Raw genomic sequence first — 14,522 nt, forward strand, 5'->3', positions numbered from 1 at the left:
TAACTCTATGGAATTGCCCTCCTTCTTTTCTTCACCTGTTTAAATTCTGCCCATCCTTAAAGGCTCAATTAAAATCCTACATATTCTGTGAGGCCTTCCCTGATATTCTTTTTCTCTGATTTGGTTTACCTCATTACTTATCACACATGACCATGTAGCATTTATAAGATTTTATTCTATTTGGCTTAGGATAGAGGACCATAGATTGCACCTCGGAAGTGAAAGAGACCTCAAAAGACATCTAGTCCAGAGTCCCTTCTTTAACATCACAGATAAGTGGTCATCCAATCTCTACATGAAACCTTCTTACAACAAGTACCTTTTGCCACACCATTCCAGAATGTTAGACCATTCCATTTGGGGTTAACATCAATTGTTAGGAAGCTTTTCTTTATATGGAACCAAATTCTGTTTCTCTGAAATTTCCACCATTTGGTCTGAGTCTGTACCTTGGAGCCAAAGAAAACAGATCTAAACCCTCTTTCATATGGTATACCTTTAAATATTTAAAGATAGCTATGGTGCCCTTCCCCTAAGTCTTTTCTTCTCCAGGCTAGATATTCTTTAATCCTCCAACTGATGTTCAAAATCTCTTATATCTATCCCCATCTTTCCATTCACATGGCCATCACCATATATTAGGCCCTCATCACTTCTTGCCTCCTAACTTCTAACCTCTTCTCTCTCTAATCCTTCATAGAGCTGCCAAATTGATATTCCTGTAGCACAAATCTGCCATGTCACTCTCCCGCTCACAAAACTCTTGTGGCTCCCTCTTCTAGGATTTAAATACACATTCCTGTTTTTAACACTTCACAATCTGGCTCCAGCCTACCTAAATATGGCTTTTATTTGGAATTTTGTGCCAAATAAAATGAGTACTTCTATACACAAAATAAGGATAGCACCTGAAACGGAATTTATTAGTTTACTTTTCTTTGTAAGTAGGTATATAATAGATATAGCTGTTCTGATCATGTGTTTACTTTTGAATTTTCTTCTATGAGTTAAAAAAATGCTTCAATGATTCTAGATCTGTTCTTCCTTCTTTCTTTTTCTTTTTCTTCTTCTTCCTTCCTTGACAGTACTATTTGCTAGCACTCCTTCATTGGAAGAAAAAAAGAAAAACAAAGCCCAGAACAAATTCACACATTGGTTATGTCCAGAAATATATCTTATTCTGCATCTTGAATCCATCACCTGTCTGTCAGGAGGTAGCTGATCAAGCCTCTAAAGCCTGACATTTTATTCATTAAATACTTGAGTCTTTCAGAATTCTTTTTCTCTAAAGTATTATTTTTATTAAATAGTTCTGCTGGTTCTGCTCATTTCACTCTTAATCAGTTCGTATAAGGCTTCCTATGCTTCTCTGAAATAATCTTTTTCTATCATTTCTTACTGCACAATAATATTCCATTATGTCTCTAGGCCATAATTTGTTCAGCAATCTACCAATTGATGGACACTTCTCAGTTTCTGTTCTTTGCTATAGCAAATAGAACTGCTATGCATATTTTCTGTATTTATAATTTTTTCCCTTTTATTTCTTTGGACTATAGGCCAAGTAGTAGTATTGCATCAGAAAATATGTAGTTTAGCGCCTTTTGGGAGATAGTTCTAAATTGTTTTCCAAAGAAGTTGAATCTACCTTTTTAGCCTTTTTGCAAATTATTTCCCATTGTGTATTACAGGTAAGTTGGCCCACTTGCTGTTTCCCAGGCCTGGGATGCTCCCTTCTCCTCACCTCCTCAACTCCTCACAATATCTATAGCTCCCTTTCATTTTCGTTCAACTCACTTGCTGGCCCAACAGGAATCCTCTCCAAGTCTACCTCTCTTACCTTCACCACCAGTTGGTAATGCCTTCCCCCTCAGAAATTATTCTATATCTTTTTCATATCTATTGTATATTTATTTTTCTGTGTACATTTTGGTTTTCCCCAAACAATTTCTGGAGGACAGGGACTATTTGTTTTTGCTTTTGTATTCCCAGAATTGGCATAGTTCCTTGACATGTTGTTGTTCGGTTGTTTCAGTTGTGTCTAACTCTTTGTGACCCCATTTGGGATTTTCTTGGCAAAGATACTGTGTTGATTTGCCATTTCCTTTTCCAGCTCATTTTATAGATGAGGAAACTGAGGTAAACAGGTGTTTTGACTTTTAACACCTCAAAATCTGGCTCCAGCCTACCTTAAAATGTTTTTTATTCTGTGACTTGCTCTGGGTCACAAAACTAGTGAGTGTCTGAGGCCATATTGAAGCTCAGATCTTTGGGACTCCAGGCCTGGTGCTTTATCCCATGTGCCACCTAGCGACCCTTCCTGACATATAGTAGTTCCTAAAAAAAATGCTTATTTAAAAAATTATTGCTGTCTTTTGTTTTTATATCCCCTTCATTTCCAAATATATTCCTCTGCACTTCCCTACACAGCAAGCCACCTTTTTTTTAAAAGAGAGAATAACAAAGAAGGGAAAAAAGATAAACTGAGCAAAACTAACCAACACCAGTTGAGTTTGACAGCCTATGGAACATCCCCTGCCCACTGAGCCCTTCCTTGGCAGGCCCTTCTTCCTCTTAACATGCCCAACCTTGTCAGCGGCCTTCCCAATCCGTGTCTTCCCGACTTGCCAGGGAGATCCTAAGGACCAAAGGCTAAGGGTTTGCCTTTCCTTTTTCCCACCTTCACACCACGGGAAGGGAGGCTTTGCCTATAGTAAACATTCCTTTCCGATTGATTGATCCTGTTCTGCCTGATGAGATCCCTGCCCCCTCTGCACTTCTCTACCTCTTGTCTTGTGACAAAGGCTCTGAGAGGGAAAAAGACTTCTTGGCTAAGGTGGAACCTGAAATGATTTTTGGGAATGAGCGTGGGAGGGGGGAAATTAATGGGGTGGGGGGGAGCTGCTCTCTCCAAAGGCCCTCTTTCCTGGTGAAGGGTCTCTTTTGCAGATGACGGTGGTTGCAGGGATTTTTCTGATCCTTCTTTTAAAGGCCCAGAATTTTACTTTCCATCCAAATGAAGTTTAGATGGGTCACCTCGGGGCATAGCCAGGGAAGAGAAGGGCTGCCCTCCTCAGTTGTGAAGAAAGGGAGGTCTGGATGGTGTTGGCACCCAGTAAGGGTCCGTGGTTGCCTGGGAAGCCTGGGAGGGGCAGACACCCTGCGGCCTGCACAGCAAAGCCAACAGCCCAGGCGCTGGCCCTAAGGACTTGGCTTGGCTCTGCAGTCTGGGCGGTGGGTGCCTTATTCCCAAGCCTCAGCTTTCAGAGAGCATGCTTTCATAGTTTGGTAGAAAAAGCACCCAGCAGAGCATCAGAAGACCATTCCCGCCCCCTGTGTGACTGTAGATAAGCCATTTCGAGAATGTCGGAAGGCCCGTCCAGCCTCTAGAGGAAGAAGGGCAAAACCAGCAGTGGAGCAAGAAGGTCATTTTTGGAATGGAAATGACATTTTTATGTGGATTGCTGAAAATTAGGGTTTTTCCTCTTTAAAATGATAAAGAGCGTGACTGGTGGTAGGATCCGTGTGTAACTATAAATATATATTTGTATATATGACTGTGCAGCAACTGTGGCTGAAAATGGAAGACACCTTATGCGGTTCAAACAGTAGCCAAGACCAAATTTCATTTTTTGAAACGCTTGACTTTGACCCTTTTCGAAGTGGAAATGGTGGTGGGGTGAGGGGATGGGATGGCTGGAGCAGGTAGTTATCCCCATTTTACAGATGAGGACACTGAGGTAGACCTAAGTTAAGTGGACCCGGAGGGCTTCGTCACAGCCCGAAGGAGTTTCGAGGAGGTTGTGGGGGTGGGGCGGGGCAGGGCCCTGACACCGTCCTGTTGTGTTTCCCCCACAGGGGAAAGTGGAAGTTGAAGCTGGGAAAGAAGGGATGAAGTTTGAAGCGAGTGCTTTTTCCTACTACGGCGTGATGGCGCTCACGGCGGCTCCAGGTAGGTGCGGGCCGCAGCAGCCACCGCCTTCTGGCCCCACGGCACCCCCCAGGTGGGCTGGCCCCTCCGTGGGGGGCGTCACCAGAGGTGGTGCTTGGGCGCCACCTTGCGGGCTGGGGCTGGAAGCTCGCGCTGGGCCAGCCCTGCGGCCAGCCCTGCCAGCACCGGAGACCTAGTGATGGCCCTCAGCCCTCCTCCCACAGGGCTGCGTGGCCCAAATGGCTCTGACCCTGACGGAAAGCAGGGGAAGCCCACGTGGGGGGATCGATGAGGAGGGAGGCAGGAGTCTCGCTCGCCATTTGTCCCAGGATCAGGGAACGTGGCCAGGAATGTTTGGGGTCGTTGGATCATTCCAGTGCTGCCCTTCTGCACCCAGAGGCGGACGGGAGGGGTGGGGTGCGTGTGGGGGGGAAGACCGTCCTGGGGTCACATGGAGCACTTGCCGGACCAGCCTCATGCACGAGAACCCGGGCCAGTGCAGCCTTTCCAGGGGCTCCCCGCGGCTTTGGGTGGGGGTGGGGGGGCGGTGCCATCACCCACTCCCACTGCTGACTGAGGAACATAAACAAATAATAACCACTGCCCAAGGCCCGGGGACCTCGTGCGCTAGAGGGCCACCAGCTCCTTGGAGTGTCTGTCCCAAGGAATGCTTTCTAGTGTTTACCAAAAGGACAATGCAGGGGGATGATAACCTCTGTTTGTTTATTTAGGATATATAGCCTGCCTCCTTCTGAAAAGGATTTGAGGCTGTGGCAGGTCAGATCATTTATAATTGGACTAATTAAAAATGGAAAAGAAGAGAGCAGCAGCAAACTGCTTGCAGAAGACAGTGATGCTGCCAAGTTTGTGGGTCAAATGCTTGTTTTTTTCTTCCTTGAGTTGAAAATGCCCCAGTCCCAGTTTGGCACTTGTTCACTTTATGGTCTTTTGTTGGCTGGACTAACTGTTACCCTCTTGCATTGCCATGTGTGTTTGTAAGTCCTTCAGAACAGCATGTTTTGAAATGTAAACTGGAATTGGGTATTAAATAGCTTAAGAGATTTATGGGTTAGTGAAGAGGAAAAGGAATGCTTTTTTTTTCTCCTCCTCTTCCTTCTCTTTGAAAGCAACGTGGGTTTCTTCTTTATTATAGAGCCTATATAACCTTCATGTTTCTAGAGGTTATTAACGCTTCTGAATTCCTCGAGAGCAGGAACCAGCTTTTCTCCTCTAACCATATAAATTTCCTTCCTCAACTTTTGACAGAGTCTCACCCTTGTTCTCTCCCTTTTTCAGTTCCTTTGTCCCTGTCTCGTACCTTTGTTGTCAACAGAACAGAGTTGTTAGCAGCAGGTTCTCCAGGTAATTCTGCATGCTTCTTTTTGTTAATGCTCATGATGGGTCCCCTTGCCCTTCCCCACCCCCATTCCACTTTGCCTGATGCTTTGCGGGCGCAGTGAGTTCTCTAGGAGAGGACCAAGCCAGCCAGGGAAGGAGCAGGACACTGGCATGCAAACACACAGGCTGGGCTTGAGGCGAGGGAGAGGGGAGGGAATTTCTGCAAAGGAGTATGACATGAAAGGGAATGAAAAGCATTTCGAACATGTGCTTGGTCTGAATGGATGCCCTCGCTTATTCTGTTTCCCAGAGCAGCAGCGCAGGGCAGATCTAGGCCTGGCTCTGGGAAGGGTACAGATGTCCTATGGGGAATGGGCAGGCACCTGAAGGCCCACCAAACCAAGAAACATGGAAGCCTTAAAGTGCTCTTCTTATTACATTGCACTGACTTGGTAAAAACAAACCAAGCAGCATTGGAGGAAGCAAGGTGCAGGTTCTGTGCTGAGAGAGCAGCATCCTATAGATGGTATACACTGTCATGTTGGCCCAGTTTTCTCCATCCTTGCTCTGGCATGTTTCCTAGCATTAGTGCTCAGTCTGCTGGACAGGTGCCCCTCTCTTCCCTTGGGCTCGCCAGCCTTGCTCTGAAATTAGTATTGGGCACATTCCTAACAAACGGCCGATTAGAGCCCTGCAGGGGAGGCTGTTCATGCCTGGCTAAGGCTTCCAGCTGTTAAAAAGAAAAGAAAAGACTTAATCTTTCTTTAATTAAAATGACGTGGCTTTCCTTTGTAGAGTTGCAACTTTAAATTCTAGAATTTTAGAGCTGGCAAAAATGTTAACTTACCCTTATCTCTTATGCTTTACTTGTTCCTAGTATAATAAAATGCTCAAATATTGATGTTGGGGACAGAATTAAGCATGCATGCCCTAGAAGCTCATCTGTTTTTAAAAGCTTTGTTGCTAGTTTGGTATATTTAGAGGCAAGGAGATTTGATCCCAGGCCTCTCTGAATCCAGATGCTAAAGAAAGATTACTGACCCCATTGTTTTTCTTAGCTCTTTTAAACTTGAAAATTTAAAGATATTAATATAGTGAGAGCTAGCACATCTGCCATTTTGAACCTATCATTGCACATAATGTTTTGGTCATGGTCTCCATGCAGACAACTTCTACCCTTGGAGGCAGACACCACTATTTCCCCACAGGGTCCTAGAAAGAAAATGCTATTTAAATCTGATATTTTAATGGCCTTGGGATTTTCTTAGCCTTGTTCTCAAGTTGCAATGTAGTACTTTTTGCCTCTTAGTTTCCCACATCATTTCCCTAATGACAGAAATAGTTCTGGGCTGTAAAGACCTCAGTAGTACTTGCAAGTGTTTTGTGTATAATGCCCTAAGAATTAGCTGAAGCAGTGATGGGCAAACTATGGCCAGTGGGCCAGATGCGGCCCTCTGAAATGTTCTATCTGGCCACAACATTATTCCTAATCTGATGAATACAACGAGTAGGATACAATACAATGAAACTTCGAAAGAGTTGCCTTAGAAACAGACTGACAGATGAGCATTTCCATTCCTTTGGCCTCCTCTTTAAAAAGTTTGCCTATCACTGCGCTAAAGGATTCTTCCTTTTCCACACAAGATTCTCTGGTTCATTGGATTTCAAAATGAGAGATATCTGAGCAACTTCTTGAGTTGGCCATATTGGCCAAATAATAAAAACTGAATTGTTGTATGTTTATTCCACATTTATTAAATGCCTACTTAATACCAACATAAGACAGAGTGTAAAAGACGTTGAGCTAAGCCCCTTGAGTACCCTTTGATAGACACAAGTTACTTCTGAAGGAAAATTTTCTTGGGAAATTCAGCCAGGGTTATCTGGGAATTGGGAAAAACTGAAAGAAGATACAAAGAAGAGAAGGCAAACGTGCTTGGGAAAGATCTCTCGTTCTCTTGATGATTAGAGAGGATGGAAGGTTCATAGATAGTATGAAATAAATGATCCAAGAGGGGAAGATCTTCAGGAAGCGGGGAAAATAAACAGTGTCAAGAGGTTAGTGAATAAATGAATGGGATACAGAGGAGAAAGAAGAATGTAGTCCTGTATTGCTAGGACTACACACTTTCCATAAAAGGTGAACCTGGATTGTTACTCCAGGTAACATGATCCCATTCTGTGATACTATGGGAATAGCCAGCTGGACCAGCCAGAAAATAGTCATAATAATGGAGAAGTAGCAGAGAAGAAAGGAATAGTATTGAAGCCGCTGCTCCTTCCCCTGTCCCCCTTCAAAAAATCCATGATAATGAAATAGTGGCTTTCACCCTGTCCCCTCATTCCCAGGACCCAGGAGGGTAGAACAGCTTTAAAACAAACAAACAACAAAAACCACCTTATCTTCTATCTTAGAATCAATACTAAGTATTGGTTCCAAGGCAGAAGAGTAGTAAGGGCTGGGCAGTGGGAATTAAGTGACTTGTCCAGGGTTACACAGTTAGGAAGGTCAGATTTGAACTCAGGAGCTCCAGTCTCCAAGCCTAGCTCTCCATTCACTGAACCATCTAGCTGCCCTATAGAATTACTTTTTAATTTGGTTCAAACATCTTACCCCTGGGGGTCCTTTGCCCACTGGAGCCAGATTTCCCTTCTCTCCCAAACCCAGTTTATTTGGGGGATCTTCTCCTTCCCCCACTCCAAACTCCGAAGGTGCCTACATAACAAAGTACAATAGTAGTAACAAAGCAAACATGACATTTTAGTGTGAGGCAAATATGATCTCATCATCTAATGCTTGGTGGGATTCGAACTCTTTTATACAATATGTCGATGAAAGAATATGCTTTATTCAAAAGAAGCACTTCTAGAAAAGAATTGAGTAGTAGCACTATATGCCAAGAAGGAAGAAAAATCCAAAAGCCTTAGGACAGAAAACATGGTAGAAAGCATTTGGGTGAGGATAAGAAAGAGGGAAAGATCAAAAGTATTGGAGTTGGAGCCCAAAGGCCTGGGTTTGAATGCTGGCTCTACTACATCTGTGCACCTTTGGGCAAGTCAATCTCTATAGGTCTCGGTTTCCTGGTCTGTAAAACGAGGAGGCTAGAATAGATTTCCTCTATGGTATTTTCCAGCTTTTGAATCTTTTATCCATGCATCCACAGAGAAGACGTATACCCGTGACTTTCTAATAGCGATTACAAAATCATAAGCACCATTGGAATTAAAAAAGTCAGATTAGAGGTGGGAAACTTCAAACATGCAAATATAACATCTAATGAATTATTGACTTGCCTTGTTGACAGTTTCATCTCATAGAAAGTAAAGAGTTCCTATTCTTTGTTTAATTATAATTTTAAAAAATGCTGGTTGGGAAAATGTAAACAATGAGAACCTTAGGAGAAAGTGAGTGTGTCATAATAAAATTCATAATATCAAAAGAAACTGAACATGGGCACAATCTACAGCACCAGCTTGTGGGTACCATAGCCCCCATAACCAGTAGGGACTCCCCTTAGCACCTTACTGGAGTGATCCAAACTAGGGAATCTTAAGTAGAGGAGCTCTCGGTAACTGCCAACTTTTTCCAACTGCTCCTTCCCTGTCTGCCTCTCCCCGCTTCCAAAGATTCCATGACCTTGAAGCAGTGGCCTTCACCCTGATCTCTTCTTTCTAGGACCTAGAAAGGTAGAACAACTTTTTAATTTGGTTCAAACTCCACCTCCCCAACCCCAAGGGCAGAAGGAAAAGAGTGCATCCTTTGTCCACTGAAGCCAGATCTCCCTTCTCCCTCAAACCCACTTTATTTCTGGGGTCTTTTTCCTCCCCCACTCCAAACTCTGAAGTCATTGGATGAAAGAAAAGTCATGTGCCGCTTGAACCTCCCATATAAAAAAAATTTTTTTTGCATACTTAAAAGAAAATGTATCTTAGACTTAAGGGAAGCATATTTCAGAAAATTCAGAGGAATGATAGACATGATTATATAGCTGAGACTAAAAAGTTAATAATAATAGAAGGAGCTAAAAATAAAATTCTGCCTATATAATTACAAATTATTCTAATATGGAAGAAAAGGGATATGCCTATGTAACCCAGTATTTACTGTACAGAGAACTCTCTTTTAAATGATTTTTTAAAGGATCTGTACAAGAGTTAGGACACATTACTAAGTAAAAATATAAAGGTAGTCAAAGTTGAGACAAGAGAAGCATGTTTACATGCATATATGTATGAATATTTATATATATATACACATATATATATATAAATATGGGGGATGAGGAAGGGAAAGGACCATTGTTTGGAAATGGTATGTTTATTAAGACAAAATTACTCATCCTCTTTTTCTTCTTTCTTCTCTATCAAGAAAAATGATCATCAAAATAGAAGGGGTAGAATAAATGTGTTGTTGAAAAGGTAACTGAAACCATAGATAGGAAAATTTCTAGCTGCTTAAAAGTAATTCAAGTTTCCAGATTCAAATTAATTGTATATGAGAGTACTGAAGAACTTGCAGAAGAGATTTTGTAGTGAAAAGGAGAGGGACCACAATATTAGAGATGGTCAGATTACCTGATTTTCCCCAAAAACATAGATTCTGAAAGCCTCTGTGGAGTGGTGAATTTGATGTTATTCCCAAATAATACTCTCAGATGACTTTTTAAATGAATGGTTTGGATCCTGGGGAAAAAAAAGCAATAATCACTAGGTACCATTATGGGTTCATTAAAAAATCATGCCAAACTAATTTCTTGTGTTCTTGTGCTTAATTTATTCTTTAAAAAAAGATTAATACATTGGGGAAATGCTGCAGACATAGTAAATCTTGATTTAAGTTAAGCATTTTCAGGTTATTATGATGTCTTTATAGACAAAGTAGCTTAATGTAGGTTGAATAGTAGTAGATGAAGGTGAATTTGAAGCTGGTTGGACAACCATACCCCAAAGAGCACTGAGTGTAAGCTCCTTGAAGGCTAAAACAAAGGCCTTTCCTGTTCTAAGATCTTCCAGAATGCAGATGTCCTTGAACATATCAGTAAAGATGTATTGTTCAGATTGTACTTGAAATATAAAAGTGGAAGAACCTTGAAGTAGCAGCAACTAAATGGAATTCTAATTTTTACTAAAAATGGTTAAGAAGTTCATTTCAGTAAGAAAAAGAAAATTTAGACTCAGTCCATCTCCAGTTTCTTTTGTTCTTATGGAAGAGGTCTGCCAGACTTGTTTTTTAAAGGAAGAATTCTAGTATTTTCCACCTTTATTTTGCTCCTGGCTGTGCTTCTGACTTTCTGGACTTCAACATCTTGCTTCATCTGCAGTCTCACCCTGGAACTCCATCATCCCTGAGAGGGTGGGACCTTCCCACCCTGGAACATTCCTCTGCTCTGCTGGCCCCCTTCTCCCATTAGTGGGGCCTCCGTTTTGTGGAAGGGCCAAGTCCGGCCAACCTTCATTCTGCTCCTGACTGGACTTCAGCACCTTCACTTTCCTGTCCCGCTGCTTTCTAGTTCCCTTTTGTGCATTGCTTGCCCCATGAGATTGTAAACTCCTTGAGGGCCGGGATTATCTTTCTTTTTAGTTTGTGCTTGTGTCCATCATGCCTAGCATAATACCTGGAACACAGCAAGCATGAATAAGTGCGTGGGACTTGCCTGTCTCCATAATAGCCCCGAGGCTCTGCAGTAAGTGTGTGCTATTGGAGCCATGGGCTGGGTGATAAGCTTAGGGCATGGCAGCTATGGGGGAATGAAGTGGTATTTTAGTAGTTAAAGATTAAAAAGTGATCGTTCGTAGTGAATTCTGAAGAGCTGATTGTTCTGAAGATAGCTTTAATAGTTAACTGGGACAGATCCCATTTTTGGTGTCAGCAAATACATATACCTAAGGATCCCATTCCTAGCAAGCAAGCTGAAAGACCTGGGCTCGAGTGCCTCTAGTCCATGTTTAGGAGAGTCGGGCCCCTCTTCCAGTAGAAACCACCCTTTCTTTGAAAAACAGCCTCAAAGTCTTTGCTGCTAAGAAAAGGAGCCAAAGGAGCCACGTAAGGAAGCCAGCTGGAAAGCCATTAGAGCTGCTCACTCAGATTAACGCCCACCGTGTGGCTCTCCGGCCCAAATAAACACGTCGGGCTGTGGCGACACAAGCCATCCAAGGGGTCCCGTGCTCAAAGCCGTGGCCAGCCCAGTCTGCAGATGGGAAGGTAGTTTCAAATGGAAAACAAAGCGGATTCCACTGGCTATTGCTCTCCAATTAAAGTTGTGTGTTTTACCTCCTTTCACAGCCGAGAACAAGTCACCTCCTCGTCCGTGCGGCTTGAATCATTCTGATTCTCTCAGTAGAAGTGACCGGATTGATGCTGTGACCCCAACTCTAGGGAATAGCAACAATCAGCTTAATTCATCTTTTCTTCAAGTGTACGTTCCTGATTACTCAGTGAGAGCCCTCTCAGACATTCAGTTTGTGAAGGTAGGAGAAGAGTGTCCTGTCTTAAGAAACAAAACTTGAGCAGAAAACTTGTTAGCGGGAACCCGTGCCCTGATAATGCTGACACGATGTGTTGGCTGTCTGCCTTCCCCACCATAACCAGAGTTAGTCCCTTTTGTGATTTCAGGAGTTGTTTCATTTCAATGAGGGCCTATTGAACGTGAGTCCAGAGCTGTGAGCTGCAGGACAGAGCCTGGAGCAGGAGCCTCTCTGCCCTCACACGCTTGCATGTATCAGCGTGTGTCTCTTGGGCCCGGGAGCAGGATGGGCTGCTTCATGTGTGCTCCCCTGTTTTCCTTTGTTTGTCTGATTTTTGCCCTCCTGAAGTAGCTCTGCAAGCAGTATGTTGAAAGGGATAGTTGGAGTAGAGAGAATACTAGTTCTTTAGGGAACTGGATATAACTACATCTTCCAGAGCGGGGTAGGGGAAGCTCCACTTCTCTCTTGTTAAATCAAGATTGGACAGAAATGTCCTGTGCCTTCTATCAAGTGCATGAAATGATTTTGTCTAGAGAAAAGTTAGCCTTCTCTGATATAATTAGGCTTTTCTCCCTTTTCTTCACAATCCTACAACCAATTTTTAAATAGGATGTATTACTTTGATGTTCCCTTGGATAAATGGCCCAAATGGTTCCCACCAAATTTTCTAAGAGAAACTGTTGAAGGGATGATAAAAGAAATTAGAGAGACACGATGATGCCCTTGAATTTATGTAGTAGACATTGCTATGCTTCTTGACAAAATTAGGGAGAACTATGTATCCGGGAGTATTTGTTTCTCCCATGTCAGGAGTTGTTCTTTCTCCTGTGTGTTCTGCTTACATTTCCTCATCACAGTCGATAATCTATATCTGTCTAAAGAGTGAATTAGGATGCCTAGGAACTTAGATTTGTAATTATGGGACCTTCCTGATGAAGCATGGAGGCACCTGACCCTCTTAATATTTTCCCCAAAGGGCAGCCGTCCACTTTTCCCCTAGGGAGCCACTTAGGGGCCAGACCAAAGAGAGAGGCTCTTCCGGGGCCAGATCTGATGCGCTCTATAGAAAAGGATGAAAATGAAAGGATGAGTTATCGCATTCTGTGTGTTTTTTCCTCTTGATTTTTGTTTCTACTCCATCTTCTCTGTTTGTCCTAGATCACAAGACAGCAGTACCAAAATGCTTTGATGGCATCCCGGATGGACAAAACTCCTCAGTCTTCAGACAGTGAAAACACTAAAATTGAACTGACTCTTACGGAGCTGCATGATGGGTTGCCAGATGAAACGGCTAACCTGCTCAATGAACAGAATTGTGTGACTCACAGTAAGGCCAATCACAGTCTACATAGTGAAGGCGCCATCTAGGACTTCTTCCCCATCCCTCTCGCCCTGGATTGTCATGGTCTGAAGCAGTGTTCTGCCGCGTCGCTGCTCTCCTCGGTCTCCCTAGCAGGACCCCTCTGGCCCTTCTCCCCGTCTGACCGCAAGCCCCATTAGTATGTGCTCCTACGCCATGCTGCCTCCTGCACCATTCTGAGACCAAAGACTTTGTGCCCTTCCTGGGAACAGCAGAGGGAGCGATGCAAGGGATGGCGCGGGAGGCAAAGACCCAGAGCCCCCCGCCAGAAACAGCGAGCTGGATTCCAGACACGTGCTTCCTCCTGCTCCAATAGAATCATGTTTATTTTTCCGGCCAGACCTTTTATCCTGGTTCATTTGCCTCCTTCTTAGATAAGCATGAAGAAGTTTAAAATTGTTGCAATTTATTTTTTCAAGAGATCATGTTTTTAAAAGTCTTTTGCAGAGTTTTAAATTGTTCTTGTTCCGTCTGAACTCTGCCGTGATCCCATGAACTGATCCTGATTTGGTGGATTTTGCCCCTCCGCCCCCATGGTCTCTGGTTTTTCCCAGCAGCCTCCTGGATAGGCAGCACCATCATTCATGGGAGTCCCTCTCTACCCTGAAGGACACAGTGAAGAAAGCTGGGGTCGATGTAAGCGCCACAGGACCTACCAAGCTCGCTCTTATTTGGGAGAGGTTCAGAGAGCAGTCTGCTGACCACGGGGGATGTGACACTTAGCGGGCCTCTTTCCCTCAGGAAGTCTTAGAATTTGATTTGAAAATGTGGTTTTGTTCCCACACCGGGGAATTTTAACAACAAAATATGTTTTATTGAATTTTAAACTTGTTGGATAATAGAACAATGGGCCTGGGGAATATTCAGCCTCTCCGACTGGTGTTTGGCCTAAGCAGGGATCTCAGGTTCAGGTCAGCCTTCCTCCCAACCCTGGGGCATCCCTTCTCTGCAGGAGAAGGGAGAGGACAAGGAGACCACCCACCCGTTCCTCAGCTTTAAAGAGCTCTAATTCCAGTTCCCCAAACCTCATTGTTGTTCATCCAAGATGCTGCTATACTGATGCCAAAAGGAAATCTTTTCTGGGGCTTTTCAAAAGAAATATGAGATGGACTCCAAGGCTCCTCCCTCCACATTGAAATCTAATGGTCTGAGAAGGCATTTCCACTTCAGGTTGTGTTCTTCAAGATGCAGTATTCGAGCCTCGGTTTCTGAGGGGGTGGGGACTCACTGGGGACCTTTCAGGGAAACGGCTCTTCGGTTTTCCCTTCTTTCCCTCTTCTTGTTCTTTTAGATGTCGTTTGGTGGCCAGGTTGTGGAGAGCCACCAGCACTCCAGGCAGCACTGCCATCTTTGTTGGGGGGTCTGCAGAGCTGGGGGGCAGGACAGGCTGGGCCCCGTATGGGCTTCCAGAAACCAAATATGTGTTAT

General features: G+C 43.7%; 1 protein-coding gene across 3 annotated transcripts in view; it reads left to right on the forward strand.

Moving 5' to 3' along the window:
- CNNM2 (cyclin and CBS domain divalent metal cation transport mediator 2) overlaps positions 1-14,522 on the forward strand; it is a 174,869-nt gene extending 160,347 nt beyond the window's left edge. Inside the window, exons 5-9 of one of the 3 annotated variants that reach the window (XM_044665531.1) lie at positions 3,859-3,945; positions 4,142-4,161; positions 4,663-4,701; positions 11,653-11,737; positions 12,893-14,522. In XM_044665531.1, coding sequence (XP_044521466.1) covers positions 3,859-3,945; positions 4,142-4,161; positions 4,663-4,701; positions 11,653-11,737; positions 12,893-13,102 — 441 coding nt within the window. In that variant the 3' untranslated portion in view covers positions 13,103-14,522. Of the gene's footprint in view, positions 1-3,858; positions 3,953-4,141; positions 4,162-4,662; positions 4,702-5,227; positions 5,294-11,552; positions 11,738-12,892 lie in introns of all 3 variants that reach the window. The other 2 variants (XM_044665529.1, XM_044665530.1) reach the window with 2 other exon arrangements.

The sequence above is a fragment of the Gracilinanus agilis genome, chromosome 2 (genome assembly GCF_016433145.1).
Source record: "Gracilinanus agilis isolate LMUSP501 chromosome 2, AgileGrace, whole genome shotgun sequence".
NCBI lineage: Eukaryota > Metazoa > Chordata > Mammalia > Didelphimorphia > Didelphidae > Gracilinanus > Gracilinanus agilis.